At 41.7% G+C, this 19,165-nt stretch overlaps 1 protein-coding gene across 3 annotated transcripts in view; it reads right to left on the bottom strand.

Annotated features, from left to right (window-relative positions):
• The window catches only part of b4galt2 (UDP-Gal:betaGlcNAc beta 1,4- galactosyltransferase, polypeptide 2), a 121,226-nt gene that overhangs the window by 89,085 nt on the left and 12,976 nt on the right, over positions 1-19,165 (bottom strand). For 2 of the 3 annotated variants that reach the window (XM_034613945.1, XM_034613946.1), the window contains exon 2: positions 15,986-16,963. In XM_034613945.1, the coding sequence (XP_034469836.1) occupies positions 15,986-16,334 (349 nt within the window). In that variant the 5' untranslated portion in view covers positions 16,335-16,963. Of the gene's footprint in view, positions 1-15,985; positions 16,964-19,165 lie in introns of those variants that run through there. The other variant, XM_034613948.1, reaches the window with a different exon arrangement.

Genomic DNA, 19,165 nt, shown 5'->3' with positions numbered 1-19,165 from the left:
CGGACCTCTTCCTATGTATCAACGTAGCCAAATCTCTGACTCTCTCTCTGTCTGTTTTAATACTTTTTAATATGCATTTGATTAATCTTTACAGCGTTACTAATCTCCTTACATTATGATGAGTCATTACTGCAAAGCAAACGTACAATAAGTTTGATCAATCAGTTAACTATTGACCTGAATGAGTCCATCCCTGACACGTGTCATCACGTTGGCGATAAAGATGACAGTTTAATTAATGGCCTCACTCATTAGACATTAAATATAAGATTAATATTTCTTAAATGAACGGCAATTTCGGCCACAGCACATGGACCTTTAACGTGTCTTCTTCCAGCAGCACGGAGCCTGGGAGCAAGTGCGATGAATCTCAGCCTGACGTATTTAACATTACCTCAACTAATCACTCCCCAACAATAATTTAGCACCACAGGGAGTCGCAGATGAAGCCTGATGAAGAAACTGCGGCTGGAGGAGGAAATTGAGAGATAAGCAGAGGTATGAGGAGGGAAGTGGTGTTTATCGGCTGTTTGCACGTCACTGCACAGCCAGAGTTTTTCATACATTTTAATAACTTCTACCTGTGCCTATAATTTCCCTCATCTAAATACATTTGTCCGTCAGTGAGTGAGGGGCTGTGAATAAGAAGAAAGGGGAAAATATCATTCTTTAAATGAAAACATGCACTTTAACTGAGCGGTGCAATTTCAAATGAAGGAATAAAATGTGTCATTAACTTTATGCAACTCACTGTTTGTCAGTTTTATCATCACGACATAACCATTTATTGTCAATCTGTGGTATCGCCCCCTTACTGCCGCTGCGTCGTTTGCTTTTACACCGACACATAAATTCATACAATATGCAACACACTCCTCCAGCAGAGTGAGAAAATGCTAAAACTGCTTCTGACTATGAATGCACCAATCCGACGGTTTTCTCTCCGGAAAACAGTTCCAGCCGTTACCTTGACTCAGCATATTTGCGGATGCAGCAACATGAGGTCAGGGGATCGCTGTGACACTAGGAACTGAGTCAGCAGCTCGGGAAAAAATGGTACTGATGGCAGAAATACAGATTTTTTTTTTATGACACTGACAGAGAAACTGTATTTAAAGTGGACGCCTGGATAATATGCAAACATCTTTAAAAAGGTCAGTTACAGAGTTGATATCAATCCAGCAGACTGATCGTCTCATCAATGCAGAAATGATTGGTGGATTAATTGATCAATCAATCAACAACAGAAAACTAATCAGAAGCTATTTTTGAGTAAACATTATTTCTGCTGGTTTCAACAAGTGACGAATAACCATCTCAAGAAATAAAAATTTCAAAATTGACTCACTTCAAAGTTCTTTGCAAGAGTAAGAAAATGGATTTGACGCGACAAAGCAGCCTGATGTGTGACCACTCAAAAACCAGCCACTGTCAAAACGAGGATCAATAACTTTTAAGAATTGATGTAACAGAATTCATTGGCTTCACCTCAGATAAAACACATTCTGCTTCTGACATGATTGACACGCTGCAGGATCAGAGCTGATGACATATCCCCCAGGATCAGCTGGGCTATCAGTCATCGCTAAAGTACACCAGCAAATTGTAATCGGTTTGAAAAAAGAAAACTGAATAGTAATCTTCTGCATTTTACAGCTCGTACCTGAGGCCCGCTGTGATAAACTCCAACCTGACCTGATTAGAATGAACATTGATCGAACGCAGCCTGAGTTAGGTCCCGACTTGAGACATGATGACCTCATATAAGATTACAATGACACAGACACAGTACAAATACCCAGAATTAGATAATACTCATGTACTCTAAGGAGGAAAAGAGCAACCGAATCTAGCCTTTAAAGACAAATGAATCTTCTGGCCTTCAACTGCTAGAAATATAGGTAATAGGTGTATTTTGGTTTATGTTCTTAATGCAAAAAACTCATGAGCAGCTGTTTTGAGCCTCGAGTTTGAAATTTTGTTCAGCGCCTGCATCTTGGTTTTTTGACTCTTGCAACCACTTTGTCTGCTATTCAACTAATTTACCAGACGTCTGTTGACCTGTTGAGTGCGTTTCAAACCCTCAAACCGTGGAGATGACGCACCAAACTATGTCCTCCAATTCGGAATAATGTGAAATGTGAAAATAAATGTGAAAAATGTGAAATAAATCAACTTTCACACTCTTCCCCCTCACGTGGACATTTCTATGAGTCACCTAAAAGCCTGAATAGAGGTGCTAGCTAATGCATTAGACGGCTCTATTAAGATGATTCATCAGATGGCATAACAGGTAAAATACTGAAGTAGTCCAAAGCATGGGAAAATGTAACCGAAACTTTTAAACTAGAAACTCAAGAAGAAGATTAGATGAGCTGCGAAATCAATTCTATCCACTCAAATTTGTGTCTATATGTTAAATTTTGTTCTTATTTTGATGTCAAAGATTCTTCTCCATACAGGATGGAGTATGCAAATATTAGTATGTAATATCCTCACTGTGTGTGTGTGTGTGTGTGTGTGTGTGTGTGTGTGTGTGTGTGTGTGTGTGTGTGTGTGTGTGTGTGTCCACCGAACCCTCTAAATGGATCTATTCACCCCAGAGAGGATGTGGCTTCTCCCCAACGCTGCTGCCTCTGGCATACTAAACTCTTCTTCTTCAATCCACCCCGATTCTTCATCTTTTCCGCCTTCTTCTCACCACCCCCACCCCCACCCTTCTCGTCCTCCACACCAACTCCTCTATCTTTAATCTCTTCATCATCAGCTCATCTTTCTCTTCCAGCCCTCCCTCTACTTATCTTTTCATTTCCCCGCTCATTTTCTGCTCCCCGTTCTCATTTGTTCTGTCTCTTTCTCCTCCATCGCCCATTATTAACCTGGAAGACTTCCTCGCACCTCACATGAAACATGAAGCACCAAAAGATATAATGTATTATCTGATCTCATATATCAGGTCCGGTTATTGTGTAGGTTTAGTGCAGCTCAAGACTAAATATGGCTGCACCACATTTACAAATGGTCGAGTCATAAAAAGTGGGAACAACAGTATTTGTTTTTACAACTTTTAACTTTTATATTTTCAACAGTATCCATTGATATTTCTACGGTGAGAATAACTTTGAAATATGCCAATTTATTACTTTTGTCATACAGGTGATCATTGCAATTATGGTAACACAATGGAAGGTCCTTAAAAGTGAAGCCAAAACATCAGGATCACCCCTAGTGGCTGACTTCAGTATAGCCAGCCACATAACACATCTACATAACTCATCTACCAACATGCCCTCTCCATGTTAGTAGATGGGACATTGACAAAATAAAAATATCAAAGTACGCTTTAAATAAATTTGATATTTGTAGTAGTAGTGAAGCCAAAGTGTCTTGATCACCACCTGGTGGCTAAATGCAGAATAGGTCATAAATCCCACCTTCTTAATGTTAGTGGATGGGGCATGGAGCAAACAAAAAAGTCAAAGTACACAATTTTTCTCAGAGGGTTAATTCATAGAGGCCAATAAAACAAGTAGTAAAACAATTAATCAGATAAACCAGACAACATCTTAGTCTCAACATTATTTGAAGGAGAAACCAAAAGTGACCTCAGAGCACAACAAGTGCGAGTATCGTACTTTAAACTTGCTTCAGGGGCTGTAAACTGTAATGAATGTTCCAAACTGTTTGGCGAGTAGCTGTGCCCAAATGAGTTTAACTAACCTGGGGGTTTGTTTCTCATTTTATGATTATATGCAAAACTGCGATCTCGTTTGGACTGACAGTCATAACTACAAAAACAAAAGCAAAAGTTCCAGAAGAGTCTGCAGGGATGCTAGCAGCGAGACACTCGAATCAAATCAATGCTAAACACAAAATACAGCTGAGGCTGCTGGGAATGTCTCTTGTTGTGCAGATATTTGGACATAAAAGTGTTGGACAATGAAGGGAGGAACACAAACAGAACAACAAAGAGACATTTCACTCACCACAGAGGTCAACCTCATGGTGGCGCTACAGGAAGTGAGGGGATGTCTGTACAGAACGGCCAATTGAGCAAATAACAGCCGACAGATTTGAGCCTTTGTGCCAGATTTCAGTCGCCTCATAAGACCTATTCAAACCACTGTATAGTTCATTTTAGAGACATGTTTAACGAAATTAGCAGAGAAGGTAGTAAATGTCCAGAGGGAATTTAAGAGAGCTGCGTTTTTTTGCAATAGGCGGAAATAAGCAAAATGAAACATCACACCACAGTTGACAGAAATAGAGACAGTAGGACGATGTGACATTTCTATTCAAATGTGAATTCTCCAGGTTCATCCCATTCACTCACATTCCAAATATACCCAAACCCCTTTGTAGCCCACTGGTGAAACCACAACTAGTAATAATCCTTTTAACTAATCCACATCAAATCTCTTACAATGCTAATCGGTCAGGCATGAAGGTCCACGGCAGCCATTCATCTGTGCTCCGGCATGCATTATTAAATTGTGATGGTAATTTGTTGAATTGCCGGGCTCGCCAAAGGTTTAACTATTCATGTGCTGGGTGTTCACACTTTCACATAAGGGGGCAGGACACGGTGCAGTTGTGCATTATGGAGAAGACAAGCGTGATGTGACAGAGAATGAGGAAGATAGAAAATTACAACCTGTCAAATTAAAAGGATGCGATTCAGTCTGCAAGACACTTGTATTTTCAAACATGTACAGATACAACAGATAGGACTTAAATGGATGAGGTAACAGGATGCAACACAGTAGGGAAGTTAATTAGCTAGATTAATAGTTAACTGTATTTTCACAGCACTTTTCTGAACAAAGCTACAAAATGCTTACTAAAGAAAACATTTAAATAGAATAACAGCGATTAAAACAAGAGAAAGATAATTTGATCATAGAAAAGGAGGAGAATTAAAAAGTTACACTCAAAAATAAAACACAATATATGTTAGTGGGTTTGTTGATCACGTTATTAACACGTGATGGATGCGAAACAGACATTTTCCTGTTGTTGTGAACACGTCTGACACGGACAATCTCCTGCTGCGTTCTTCATATGTGAAACGCAAAGTCTTGAAAATGTCTGGGTCCAATTTTTCAAAAACGTTCTGGAGTTCTTGACCTGCACCAATAATTCCCCTCATTTCTTATTAATGGTCAAAAAGGCAAAGCCAACATCAAGTCAAGAAGTTTAAATTTTGTCAACAAATCCAAACAGCTAACAATTCAGCCAATATGTGAATGTTCTGCTTTTGCTTTTCTCTGCTTTTATACTAAGGACTTTAAAGTACACGCTGAATAGAAAGAAAAAAAACTTATTCTTAAGCATGTTTCAGCTGTTATGACATCTGTGAAGCTTTTAGATAAAGAATCCATCTTGTTAAAGAAAGAAACCCACCTGTCTACACCAACACCCACATCCCCCGAGTCTGCTTTGCTCTGTCCAACCTCATTCCTTTGTAAAAAAGGTCTTTAATGCGATGATGTAACCGCCTCACAGGCTTAGATCTCTATCATATTATAGACCTACAGATAGAAATATTGATCAACTTTTCATGCCTATTCAAGCTTACATAACCAGTGCACTGCAGTTCTTTACCACTGACAGAGATTTCTTCCTTGAAACTCATCCAGGCAGTTGTTTCTGTGGGACCTTACATTGGAACAGCGAATGCATTATACAGCAGCAAACCTCCGCACAGCGAGTGAAGATATGCACAGACTCCGCCTTGAGCGCTCGTTTCAAGACGCAGCGGATCCCTCGTCGAAAGCACCAGGATCCACCCACTTACGACAAAATATGACAAAACGCCAGCCCACTCGTGGATTCATCGTCTCCCCTGTAACGACAGTGACTACAGGAGTGCGCGAGGGATTCAGCATCGTGACGAGATTGATCTAAACACGAGGTTTGACTTTGGAAACTGCTCCCTTATCCCCTGCTGGTGCTCTGGTGCTGCGCCTGCTCCCTCAGATCACGTTGATCAAACCAGGTTGAGGTCATGAATATATGCGAACGTGTGTTTTGTAATATCCTCCGTGAGGCAGAGGCATATACAACTGCTTCACGCCTGATATTTGTCATCAATCACACAATGCCTGTAGCTACGCTTTGGAGTATTTCATATTCATATGTCAAAGCATTAAACAAACCTGAAGGGTTTTAATGATGATACAACTCCACAGCTGCTCTGTGAGGCTGCACTCCACAATGCAGCCATGCTCACAAAGACACTACTGGTAAGCAGGTATAATGTTTACCATGCTCATATTCGTAGGTGACATTGTTAGAATACTGACATTTGATTATTAGCAGCTGGTTATGAGCAGCTTATACTGGAAACGTCATTAGATTATATTATACAGTATTAGATTAGATTCAACTTTATTTTCATTGTATTATACACGTGACCTGGAGAGAAGTTGAGCCTCTTGTCGTGCAAACGCGGCCATTTAGGTCTTTTTCAGTTAGTTGTTGAGATATTTCAGTATGGACGAAAGACTGTAGTCTCCACTTCCTCCCCATATCCAGAAATGAAGCTAGACTTTTCTAGAACACGAACAGCAGCATCTTGAGCATTTGGAGCAGTAGCGATCGGGGGATGCAGCCCCGGTATCGAGGTCCCGCCGATACACAAACTCGACCAATCCCATTTTTTTGGCATCAAATAAAACCAAAATTACCAGAAAAAAATAGACATGGACAAACATCAATGAGATAAAGAAAACCCTTAGTGACAGAAACCATATTTCAGAAAAAAATGTCCCATTCACTAACATGGAGGAGGTGGGTTTTATGACCTGTACATCAGGGGGCGATCGAGTGGCTTTGAAAACACTTGAAAACATTGTTAAAACATTAGAAAAGAGAAGTTCCACGATAGATAATGAGATCACGTGCAATTCAAATACAGACACTATCATCTCACATTGCAGTGCAGATACACAGTTCACACATAATCATGCGGAGCCACAGCACAGAGCAAAATATGACCCACTTAAAATCGATCGAATGTTTGAATCAATATCTATATATTTATTTCGCTATATTTCAGACTCAAATGTCGATATCAGCAATAAAAATTAAACAAAACAACACCAGACTCCTCTCTGCATGTGTCCTTGTGCTCAAAGACGGTCGCCTGACCTTGGGCACCTTGTATTCTTAATTCACTGTGTCCAAGCTGTGAACCGCCCACTTTCTCTTGTCATGACAGAAAGTCGAACAAAGGTGGCGTAGTGCTGAGGTACTGAAGCGTGCTGCGTTGCACTGTGGGTCATGATCGAATCATCAAACAATGGCAGCCTTCTCCTCTCCTCATGACCGGTCAGATAAACCTACTGCATTACCAGGTTGAGGGATTATCCCATATGGATGACAGCAAATCCCTCTGATCATTTCAAGCCCTCCGCTGTTAGCGCGACATGTATGCACACGTAAATTACACAAAGACACAATTACACGGACACGACTGTGGACATGGCCACACATCCATGAACTCCCTCAACGCTTATACTTATACTCAGGATCGGATTAATACAGACTTATACAGAATATAGATTTCTATGGGGAAACAATCTGTAAACGTGTAAAGGAGTTTTAAGGTCCAATGATCAGAAAACCAAATAACAATCCAAAATCTAAAACTAGAATGGTACTTGACCTTTCACCTTATTATTCTATCCTTTTCAAAATTTATAAGAAATTGTGAAAATTAAAAGACCGAACCATGTTTTACTGCATCTGAGCGACCTTGACCTTTGACCAACAAAATCAATTCCTATTTATCCTCGAGTCCAAGTGAACACAATAAACTCAACAGTGGCAGCGGTTTACAATAAAAGCTTTCAGTTGTTGTTTTGAATCCCATGTTTGTATCTGCTTCAGAGGCTGAGGAACAAAGACTTGAGAGAACGTTAAGTTTTCCAGAAAACCCCTCAGGTTTTAGGAGGTTGTTTTCAAATGCTTGGGTTTTAGAATGCTTTTATAGACAGCGCCTCAGGTCTCAATGGGTTAAGAGCATCCCAAACTCAAAAGGCAATAAAGTGCAATAAAAATGAGGGAAACGGACATGACAAAATAAACTGGGCTGATGAGTCGACACTTGAATTTGTCTGCCAGGCTGGCACAGGAGCTTCCCATCTGCAGCAGAGGGTACGTTTTAGTATTTTCTATATTATTTTAATATGATTTTAGAAAACTAAAGTATACATATATATGTAAAAACTATGTACAGTATGAATATGTTCTCTGTTAGAGACCATGTCCAGGTTCGTGTTATCTTCACATTCAGATTCTATCTATGGAAATGTGTTGTTTTTTTGTTCTGTTTTCAGAAATGTTATCTTTTTATTTAACTTGCTTCCTGCAGCGTTGTTGTGTTTTCAATTTAAACCACAGCAGTTGCTTTACCTCCGAATCTTTTCTCCATCTCATCTTCAAATTTTCTTATGTTTGTGAGCGAGATCCAAGATCTGAGAGAGGAACAGTGTGTGTGAGAGACAGAGGCCCACGGTGTGTAGAGGCAGTGTGTTGTGTCATTTATCATTTGAAGAGCTTGCTTGTTAGAGCACACACATCTTAATAGTCACTCTGCATCGAGAGAACTGAAATGAGGAGGCATTTTATTACTCCTTCAAGACACCACACACACACACACACACACACACACACACACACACACACACACACACACACACACACACACACACACACACACACACACACACACACACACACACACACACACACACACACACACACACACACACACACACACACACACACACACACACACACACACACACACAGACAGACAGACAGACAGACAGACAGACAGACAGACAGACAGACAGAATGTCTGTACCAAATTTCAAGACATTCCCTCAGGGCATTTTTTGAGATATCGTGTTCACAGGAATGAGATGGACGGACAACCCGAAAAAACTGAATGTCTGTCGGGTTTTGGTCGGGCGGCTCGGTTACTGCTCTCTCAGACTCCGCTCGTGTTCACTCAGAAACATGGGCCTGACCAGTCTGACCCGCGTCACACACACTTAGAACACTGTCCCAACAATATGTTCAGGGGAATAAAGGGAGCAGCACATGTGAAGGGCAAAGGAAGATCGGAGAAAAACTGATCAAAAGTGAATGTATGTACAACATAAGCAACACAAAGCAGTGAGGACAGTACCTCTACCAGTCAGAAGTTAACAACAATATCTCAACGCAACAGTTGTCCAACAGATTTCAAGCTCCAAAAAAAACCTGGTGCAGGTGGGAACCTTCATCTGTAGCAGAGCAGAGAGGTTAATAAACCCAAACACACACACAAAAACTAGGCTGTAACAACAACCAGTTCGAGCCCATTCGAGGACAAACTCCGAGTCCTGAAGGTGAACTCTCTCTCTGTAGCGCCGCATCAAATTCCCTGACTCCCCCCAGTGTTTGCGAAGGACTAATTCTGCCGTCTGCCACAGAGATCAGTCAAGGTGATGAAGTCGCTGTGACGGCTGCTCCAGACGAGACGCACAGCGACGCACTGATGCTGAGTCGCAGCTCATATTTCGCTGTGTGAGAGCACAGACGTCGCTGACGCTGCACAATCTCTTGTTTATATTCAGAGTGGAGAGGACGACGATTAGCAAATAAATCTAGAAGAAAGACGGATAATACAAACAAACACGTAATAGCCAGATATCTTGAGAGACTGATGAACGGACAAACTCGTGGATGGAAACTCTCACACACAGCACAGCCTGTAGAAACAAGCGAACGTCAATGAATAAAGGAAGCAGGGCTATTTTAATGAAGTTATGGCAGCCATTATGTTGTCAAGAGCCCTTTGCCTCAGCAGTCATGGCTGCATTGGTTTCCTCGCTGTGTGGGAGTGCAAGGCGAAGGGAACGGCCTTGTTTATTGGCTTGATTGAGAGCTGTGAGGAAAATAGGCCGTTTTCCTTTCTCACTGGGCTGATGTTATTTCCCGGCTAATAAACACAGTGATAGGTGGGAAACCTCTCGCACGACACATGAATCCTGAGCTACTACACTCCTGTTCGTCTCCAGGTTATTTTTTTTAAATAGTCTACGTGAATTAATTCATCCCAAGCGTGATTCACTGGTTAACTCTGAGCAGAAACTGGTAAACACTGGTATATTATGTGCTGCACAGGAAGATATGGATGTACTGTACCAACAGCAGTTTCTGGAAATAAGACTCAAATACACAATATATGAGTAGTTTAAGTTTATCAAATAAAAAAGTGAACATGCCTTTGGACAACTTTCTTTTATAACATAACACTATTAAAGAATATTAGAAGCATCTAAGGGCGTCAGGTGATTCTTGTTTTTATCATGAAAACAACACATTAAGGGTGTTTTTCACACTCATGTCTGGTGCATTTGTTTTATTCACGCTGCTGTCAGAGATGATATTCAAACTCTGGTGCAGACTAAACAACCGGATGCATCCAGCTTGAAAATGTGGCTTTCAGCTCGGTTCAGTTCAAATCCGGCTCTTCAGCTTTATCTGTGATGTGAAGGTAAAGCAGAACAACAGGATATTATGTGGTTCCTGCAGGAATTCAAAAGCAAAGCTACTTTCATGAATTTGGCACCACAGGGGTTTCACGGACATTTCTGACCTGTCTGGAAAGTGATGTCTTAATGTGTATGAGAGACGCATACTGTGCACGAAAATCATTTGGTGACCACGGTTACAAGCATGTCCATATATCGGCAAGTGAAAGAGAGCAATCCTCCACCAAGGCCCAAGAGTCCCTTATATTCAATTGAACTGCACCAAATTGCACAAAGTCATAGATATCAGTCCTCTAAATATGTTTTTTTTTTTTAAATTAGGGTCCATTAATAATTCCCTGGGACAATGTAAAAAAAAAAACACCCTATAAAAAAATCTTCGATCTGACCCCCAAGATCAATGCCAAAGTGCTTTCTTGACCCATGTCCCATTCCTCCACAAAGTTTTGTGGAAACTGATTTTGTTGTTTTTGCATATTCTTACTGACAAACAAACAAAGACATAATCTTCTTGGTTGAAGTAATAATTTAAAACCACAAACAACTACCTTTACCCTGTGGGCACGACCGTCTTCACAGGAAAGCTTCAGTGAAGGTTTACACACCTTCCACCTCTCAAATAATCCCAGCTGATTCCTGAATGTAGGAGTCTATAAATATATATCTCACCAGAGTCTATGTTAGTTCAACAATGTGAAAGTCACAGGATTGTGTATTAATCCCGTTTTTGTCAGAGGCTCAGTGTTTTCCAGCCTTAGTACCAAGCTCACATGTCGTAGACCAGTCTCAACGATTCCCAAGGAGGAGAAAGTGACAATCATCCCTCTCATCCAACTCCTTCCTTTAGTGTCTGGAATATATTGACTGTATTCTATCATCGTTCACATTAGTATGTGTACATAAGAGTAACTGATACAAGTCTAATGACATAAATTATAAGGGAAGGTTTAAAGCAACATCGACGGTATGAAGCAAAGCTCTCAGTTAATCATACCTTTGTTCCAAACCGCAGAGACGCTGCACTCTTTTGACAATGATTGAATGAAAGAGGCAGAAGCAGCAAAGACGAGATCTCTGGAGTGAGATCTCAGACGATCTCACACCACTTGATAGATGAGCTGCTCTGTGATATGGCAGCATTTCAATATTGAGCCGCTGTTCGTTTCTTACATATGGGGAAGGTAACTCACCGCGGACGTCACACTGAAGGAATTACAGTTTCCAGCTGGTTCACGACAAGGATAAGAAACTCAAGAACTTATTTGAAAAGTGAATTGGTTGGGTGACGGCAGTCTATGAAATTCTATCCTGCAGGGACAGAGACTGAAGTAGAGCGTTGGAGAAAAGAGGAGCATGAAAATGACAATGTCAAGACAAAGAAAGTAATTAAACAAAGATGAAGTGTGCAGCGTTTGAGTTCCATCCTCTGACAACATGACTCCCAAGAGCAAACATTTCAGGACTTACAGTTAATATAGGATGTGCATGGAATTAGACGTCAGGATTGAACATAAAGAGTGTGCACTACGACATGCCACACATATGATGCAGAGACTAACTGTGAAACACTTCTGTTCAGTCATTATCTCCGTGCCTGTCTGGATGAGGCTCAGGTGCATCCTGCTCTACACCAGGCATCTGCACTTTAACACAATGTAAGAAGACAGTTAATTCTTGCTAATTACATTTGATTGGGGAATCAAACCCTGTAGAGATTCCAATTAAAACCAGGCCTGTAAAATAGCTTTTAAACACCCACTGAGTGTGTGTGCGTGCGTGTGCGATTTGTGTGGGAGGCAAGAATAAATAACAGGGTTCAAGCTTCAGAAGACCACACACACACACACACACACACACACACACACACACACACACACACACACACACACACACACACACACACACACACACACACACACACACACACACACACACACACACACACACACACACACACACACAGGCTATAAGAACTCACATATCAGAACCACACATTAAAGTTGGTCTCATCGTCCACTGTGAACTAGAAGCAACACCGAGTTTAAATGACAAAGAAGATCATTGCTTCTGCCAACATTTGTCAATACCTTGGTCACAGTTTTTTTGATGAGCGGCTGATTTGTATGTCTCACATGTCACTAACACCAACACACACACATGCAGCCAGGATATAAACTGTGGATGGTAGCCACTCATACAGGCAGCACCTGTCAGCTGGTGTTCTGGGAAAGCCAAGGGCTTCCTCCCTTTTCTCTGTCTTCCTATATGCATGCATGCGTGTGTGCGCGCGCGCGTGTGTGTGTGTGTGTGTGTGTGTGTGTGTGTGTGTGTGTGTGTGTGTGTGTGTGTGTGTGTGTGTGTGTGTGTGTGTGTCTCCATTCAAGGTCCCCCTCTTTTTCTCCCACACCCCCTCACCTCTCCACCTGCTGTTACTTCCTTCACTCCATCCCGCCTCTGTCGTTCTCACTTCATACCAACCATCATACCACCATCCATGAGATCTCCCCCTCTCTCTCCCCCTCTCTCTCCCCCTCTTTCTCTGCACCTGTGACTGAAAAACAGACTCGCTCAGTCTTCCTCGCTCTGTCTTGCTGCTCATTACAGGCCCCAGGCAGCCACTCCATCACACAGAAAAAGGCTGAGATAAGCTACAAGAGTACACCTGTGCCTGGTATGAATGCCAGAGCAGCCAGTGACAGCCAATTCCCGACCAAATAATGGAATCAGCGCACCCCGGCTTCAGACAAATCAACCTGACGGCTTTATCTCCCGACTCCCGATTTCACAGCACGTTACAAACCTCATTATCAAATGAGAAAAGCAATCAGTAAAGAGAAAAATGTTGACACTGCCACAATGTGCCGCTCGCATGGGATTAAGTTTGCAGAGCTCGTTTACAGATGGAACAGGTGGGAGAAAATGAGAAACATGTTTTCATTTCATCAGCAAAAGTCTCTGCTGAAATGTGAATCTGTTACATTAACAACCACACGGTTTTAATACAGTGGGCTATGTTGGAATGACAAATACAGGAAACATATTCACGATTAACGACTGAAGGAAGAGAGAATTAGACTATAATCTGTCCGTATATATCTCAATACGCATCATGCTAATACAGTATTGAGAGATTCCTGGATGGTGGGAATGCAGTAATGCTTGCTGTAAATTTCCTTGTAATTTCTTTGCATGTTTTCTGGAAAGAAGAATATAATCTGTTACTAAATAAAGAGGAAACAGGACTTTTTATTTACCCTTAGAAACTTTTTCATACTTAGATTTTTATATTTGAACAAATGTGATTTGTACATTTTAGTCCTTTACCGACTAAAATCAACTAAATACTTTCTCTATTCATTAAATTAATGCCAAATCACATTTCTTTTTGCCTCACTGGTTTCAGGATGAGTAGACTGGTATAACAATGCTGAGACAAACAGGAAGCAGATCAGGCCTGTACTTTAGCTAATGTGAAATAATGATAGCAGTTAGTTCCTCCTTTCTGTGCACCATTATGAGGGAGTATTCATGACAGAGAGCAAAGAGGGAGATCGTGTGTGTGTGTGTGTGTGTGTGTGTGTGTGTGTGTGTGTGTGTGTGTGTGTCCACTGTGTAATTATAGATTTAGCAAACCCCAGGCTTAGTGTGACTCAATCAACCTCTGATTTGTTGGGTGGATGGATACTGATGATAATGAGGTATGTGTGTGTTCATAAGTGCACACTCACGTCTATATGGCACATTGTACTGATATACCTTTTTCCCCAGAGGTATTAATGACCCGAGTATGTGACTTATACTGCGATCATATTTGATGCATGTGTGTGTGTGTGTGTGCGCATGTGCGTGTGTGCGTGTTCAGTGTCACTGCTAGTTATTTCAAAAGCTTTTCACTGATGAATATACCCCATCCAGACCCTGCACAGTGCCGCGGTGCATTGGTAGTTCTGGTTCATAAACTTATTATATGAATACACAGAGATAATTACAGAAATTTATGGGAAAAATTGCTACAAAAAAGTCAAGTATCTAAAAGCAAGTATCAATTCTCACAGCTGCAAAAACTGCTTCCATTTTTCCTTGCTTAAATTCTGCCTTACATTTAAGTGAGGCATTTTTCCAAGTGCTGCGTTGGCTCATACTTTCAATGCAGATGATTACAAAGAGTAAACCAGTGAATTTATATCTTGCCTTCTCTTAAGAAGTTAACACAATAGAAATCTTCCAGAAGCTTTGGTGTGTACCTGTGCTTCTGTGTGCGTGTGTTCCTGTAAACGTGTGCTTACTGGTCCGGCCGCATGAATCTCTGCTAATAGCTCCGCTGTGAGTCCATAAGGCTGAAACACTGCCATGTAAATCGTTGACATTAAATCCGTTTTATGTTGCGGGCAGAACCGGGGGGGGGGGGGGGGGGGAACAACTAAATTATGGCTACATTTCCTCTCCCCTTAATTGGAAAAAGACTGGAGATGCATTTATTCCCTGCATATAAAATAGTAGCCTCTAGCATCGAGCTGAGATCAGGGTCTCATCTAGCCTATTCATTACACTAATCAATGATGTGCAAATCCTCCTGGTTTACGTTATCGGCCGTACAATACGCTGTAAAAACAAATACAACGAGCCAACGGGATAAACAAATAAAGCCAAGAGGACATTGGATGAGGTGATTCAGCAGGACAGAAAGTGATTAAGACAGAAAAAAAACTCATCTCAAGTTCATTCACGCACATCAAATACTTGTATATGACTTTAAGGGCTGTAATGAAGTATACCAGGAATTTACAGCTGAGAATGGAAGGTAGATAACTGCTTAAAATTACACACCAGCACAAAACAGAGTGTACGCAAAGCACAAGACACAAGGAGAAAACCCTCCCTGTTTCCATTTGGATACAGAAAAATGTATCACAGGTGCAGGCAAGATTAAAAAAAAGGCCATGTTTTCAAAGTTACAAAAACTACAACGCGACTGCAGCTTCCTAATTTGTATGACTCCATGTGAAAGATGAGTTACAACAATAAAAGACTTGAACCACCTGCAAGCCTGTCGTAAGAATATTAAATTGTTATCCCATATGTCTGAGGACCGTCAGTGCCACATGCTTCAAGTAGAGCACAGATGTCCACTTCAATAATCAGTTTCAGCACAGACTGAGCGTTTTTTCCGGCCGTCACCCTGATGGATGCGACTGTTAAATTCACTGCAGGACCGACACAACCTGCTCGCCTGAAAACCGGGAGACGACTTGCTCATGTAGTGAAACTGTTCAACTTATAGTTTACAGGACTAATATGTTATCATCTACCAACTTTATGACTTATGAGTACCTGTGTTGTTATAACATAATTCTTGTGATGATCACATTCAGAACAAAACCATTATTAAAAGCACTTGTACAAGTGGAGGAGTACTCTATGAGATTATTACTCACCGAGGCCGGGTGGGTTCTCGGGGCATGGCGGCAGCGGCTTGGGCGAAGGCGTCTGATTGGTCTCCGGCTGCGCGCTCGGCATCAGCTGCTCGCCTGTGGCCAGGTAGCTGGCTAACGTTGCATTCGGCCTGGAGAGGTTGTAATAGTAATAATGATGTCCACTCCCTGCTGCTCCGCTGATGTTATTCCTGGATCCGTTGCGTCCATTGTTGAAGCGGCTGAAGATGTCGAAGCGCTGCGTGTAGACGTCGAAGTACAGGATCATCATGATGAGGAAGTGGAGCAAGCAGAGCAGCAGGACGCCTTTACAGATGCGCTCCAGAGTCCGGCCCAACATCAGCCGGGGCATGGCCGAGGAAGGTGACCGTCCTGCGACGGCCAGCCACGACAATGCAGGCGCGGCGGGGTTATGCACTCATAGCAACGACTGTGTGGGCAATATGAGCTGCTGTTAGATCTCTGTTAGGAACATGGGGTTGGTTGATACCCAACTTCTGCAGGAATCATGGGCTCAATCAGGAAGATGGAATCTGGGAAATCAGCTTGTTCTATGTGTACCCAAGTTCCATGCATGACAAGTACTAAAATGTTTTCATCAGCTTTGTTGGTCCCAGAACTATTATTATTTTATTAACAACATGGCAGAGTGATCTAAGACATAAGGCCCCAATGCAGACAAGATTTAGTAGGACATGTAATCATATGTTGCATTGGACACTATCCCAGTGTCATGTTGCTGCTGCAGCCATGTGGTATCCCAGTGTTAAGAGACAGTCCAAGAATTAGCTAGCTCCAAAACTTCCAAGAAATAGGTGATTCCAGTGATGGCACATGTCTGACTGCTGCTCAGAAACATTCATCAGTTTGTTATGTGTGGGCCTGTAGACAGTTCAGTCAGGACGTCGCCTTCTTGTGGCCTCAGATCAGTCGGAGCCTGGTCTCTTCGCTCATCGTCTTAAACCAGGAAGTCTCAGGCACCTGCAGGAAAATAATAGACAAAAGACAGAAATATAGGATGAAGCCTATGTTATGTTATGTTGGAAATGTTATTTAATTACACCGATTTATCAAATGTTTAACTAAATGGACAGTTTGTGCTGGTAAATGTTAATGTTTTCACTGCTTACTTAAACCAAAGCAGGTGAAGGGATATTCATTATAGCTGTGAATGATTTTCAGTGCTGTGACTTGTTGAATTATTCGTTGAGTAAAATCAAACCAAAACATCATCGATCTTCCTGTGGCATTTTAAGAGTATTCACTGACCTTGTTCTTATTTTATATGCATGGTTGAATAGCGTTGGAAATAGGAATTTAAAAAGATCTCAGTAGAAAGATATTTGACAGAAACCAAACAAACAACGAAAAGCATCTGCAGATGCAAACAAACAAGCAGCCCTGACTGTTCAGCCGAACTTGCATGCTAAGTCAATTTTCCAGGCAAGTGGTTTAAAAAGCGTTTATGATGGAATGAGACGACGAGTGAGAAAACACAAGTAAGAGGGGGCACTTAAAGCTTTTCTACAGCCGATGCTTTCTGTGGCTTTATTGTTTTTCCAATTAATCGGAGGAAAGAAAAAGATGAGGTTGAAGGAGACGATAAAAAAAACAAACAGAGTGTGACATCAGAGCGATTGCCCTCTAACCAGAGGGTTGGTGGTTCGATCTCACTCTTCCCCATCTGCCTGCCAAAGTGCGCTTGGGCAAGATACTGAACCCAGACGCTTTGAGTGGTCATCAAGACTAGAAAAGCGCGATATGAATGCAGACCCTTTACTGTATATACAGTCCATTTCACAGGAAGCAAGTGAGGGAATTTTCCTCCAAGTCTGGAAATAAATGATTCTCCATTCACATAATCCAGTACATACACCAGTGCTAGAAGATCCAGTTCTAATGAAAATGTGTATCATTGAAAAGAGCTAAAGCTCCAAAACAGGATTCACACGTCGGCTCAAACGGAAACACTGCTCATTCACTTTGAATGGAAAGACGTCACGTGTTGTCAAACTGCATTGTGGTTCTGTTGCTTGGCTTTGCCTGCACTCAGACGTTTCCAGGCGGCATCGCAGACAACAACCAATGTAGTTGTGCGTTTAAAAAGATAAAAATCACTCAAGCCATCAAATCACGTTAATGCCAAAACAAGTCATTAACAGCTATGATGTGTCAGGGAAACTGTGATTGTTGTCGTAATGACGATCACACCAGTGGCACGTATCAGACTTACACCGTCAAGCATTAACGCATGTGAGAGTCTGTCATGATTCAGCCCCTGTGTTGAACATTTGAAGGACTTCTGATTTATCTTCTTTATCTTTTGTTGTTTTCCTTGTGTTTAATTCTTGGATTTATATCTTCATTTGCTGTTTCTGATTCCTACCTGTTCACCAGTCTGATTTGAGACTGTGAGTTGAAATCTCCTTGTGTATCATCCGTGTTTGGATCCTCACCTATTTCTGTGTGTAACTGGGCAGTTCATTCTGTTACCAAACACAAGGAAAACAACAAGGTGAATAGATTCAAAAAGAGTGATCAAATGGGGCTGCGTGTGGAACTGGTATGAGATTATATTTATACAACTGGTACAAATTGAATTATATCTAGCAGCAAACTGAAACATATGTCAGGTGATGGAGCTGATGGCTGCTGCCCGTCCAGATAGTTGGCTGCTGCTTCCTGCATCTGTCTTTTGTCTGTGGGCAGCAAAGTCAAGACTGCAAAGACTGAGCCTTGAGGGACGTGTGTGTGTGTGTGAGTGTGTGTTAATGAGATGGATTTCTGCTGACCCAAGGACCCAGACACCACACGCCAATCACACCATAATGCTTGTGCAGGTCAGGATTTATTTGCCAGCTGTGCTGCTCCTCAGCGACTTAACACGCTGCCGTGTAATACATCGCGTCTAAATTTTTCAAACATGCAGTCAGGCATCCAGATAGATACTCAGTCCGTCAGATGGACATTTTCCACTTCGACTACAGAGCCTAGGGGCAAAGTGGGCTGCCCTCTGTGTCCAACAGGTGTTAAACCGTGTAAGAGCGAAGTTTGGCACTGCCGAAAATCAGCAGCAGGGAAACAGAAGAAAAGAAATCCACAGACAGGATTAAGAATCTGTTTTGCCCAGGACATCCAGCCGCTGCAGGACTTCACATATCAATGTTAATAAAATACATCTCA

Source organism: Hippoglossus hippoglossus, chromosome 17 (assembly GCF_009819705.1).
Source record: "Hippoglossus hippoglossus isolate fHipHip1 chromosome 17, fHipHip1.pri, whole genome shotgun sequence".
NCBI classification, from domain to species: domain Eukaryota; kingdom Metazoa; phylum Chordata; class Actinopteri; order Pleuronectiformes; family Pleuronectidae; genus Hippoglossus; species Hippoglossus hippoglossus.
This window is presented reverse-complemented; position numbering and strand designations above follow the sequence as displayed.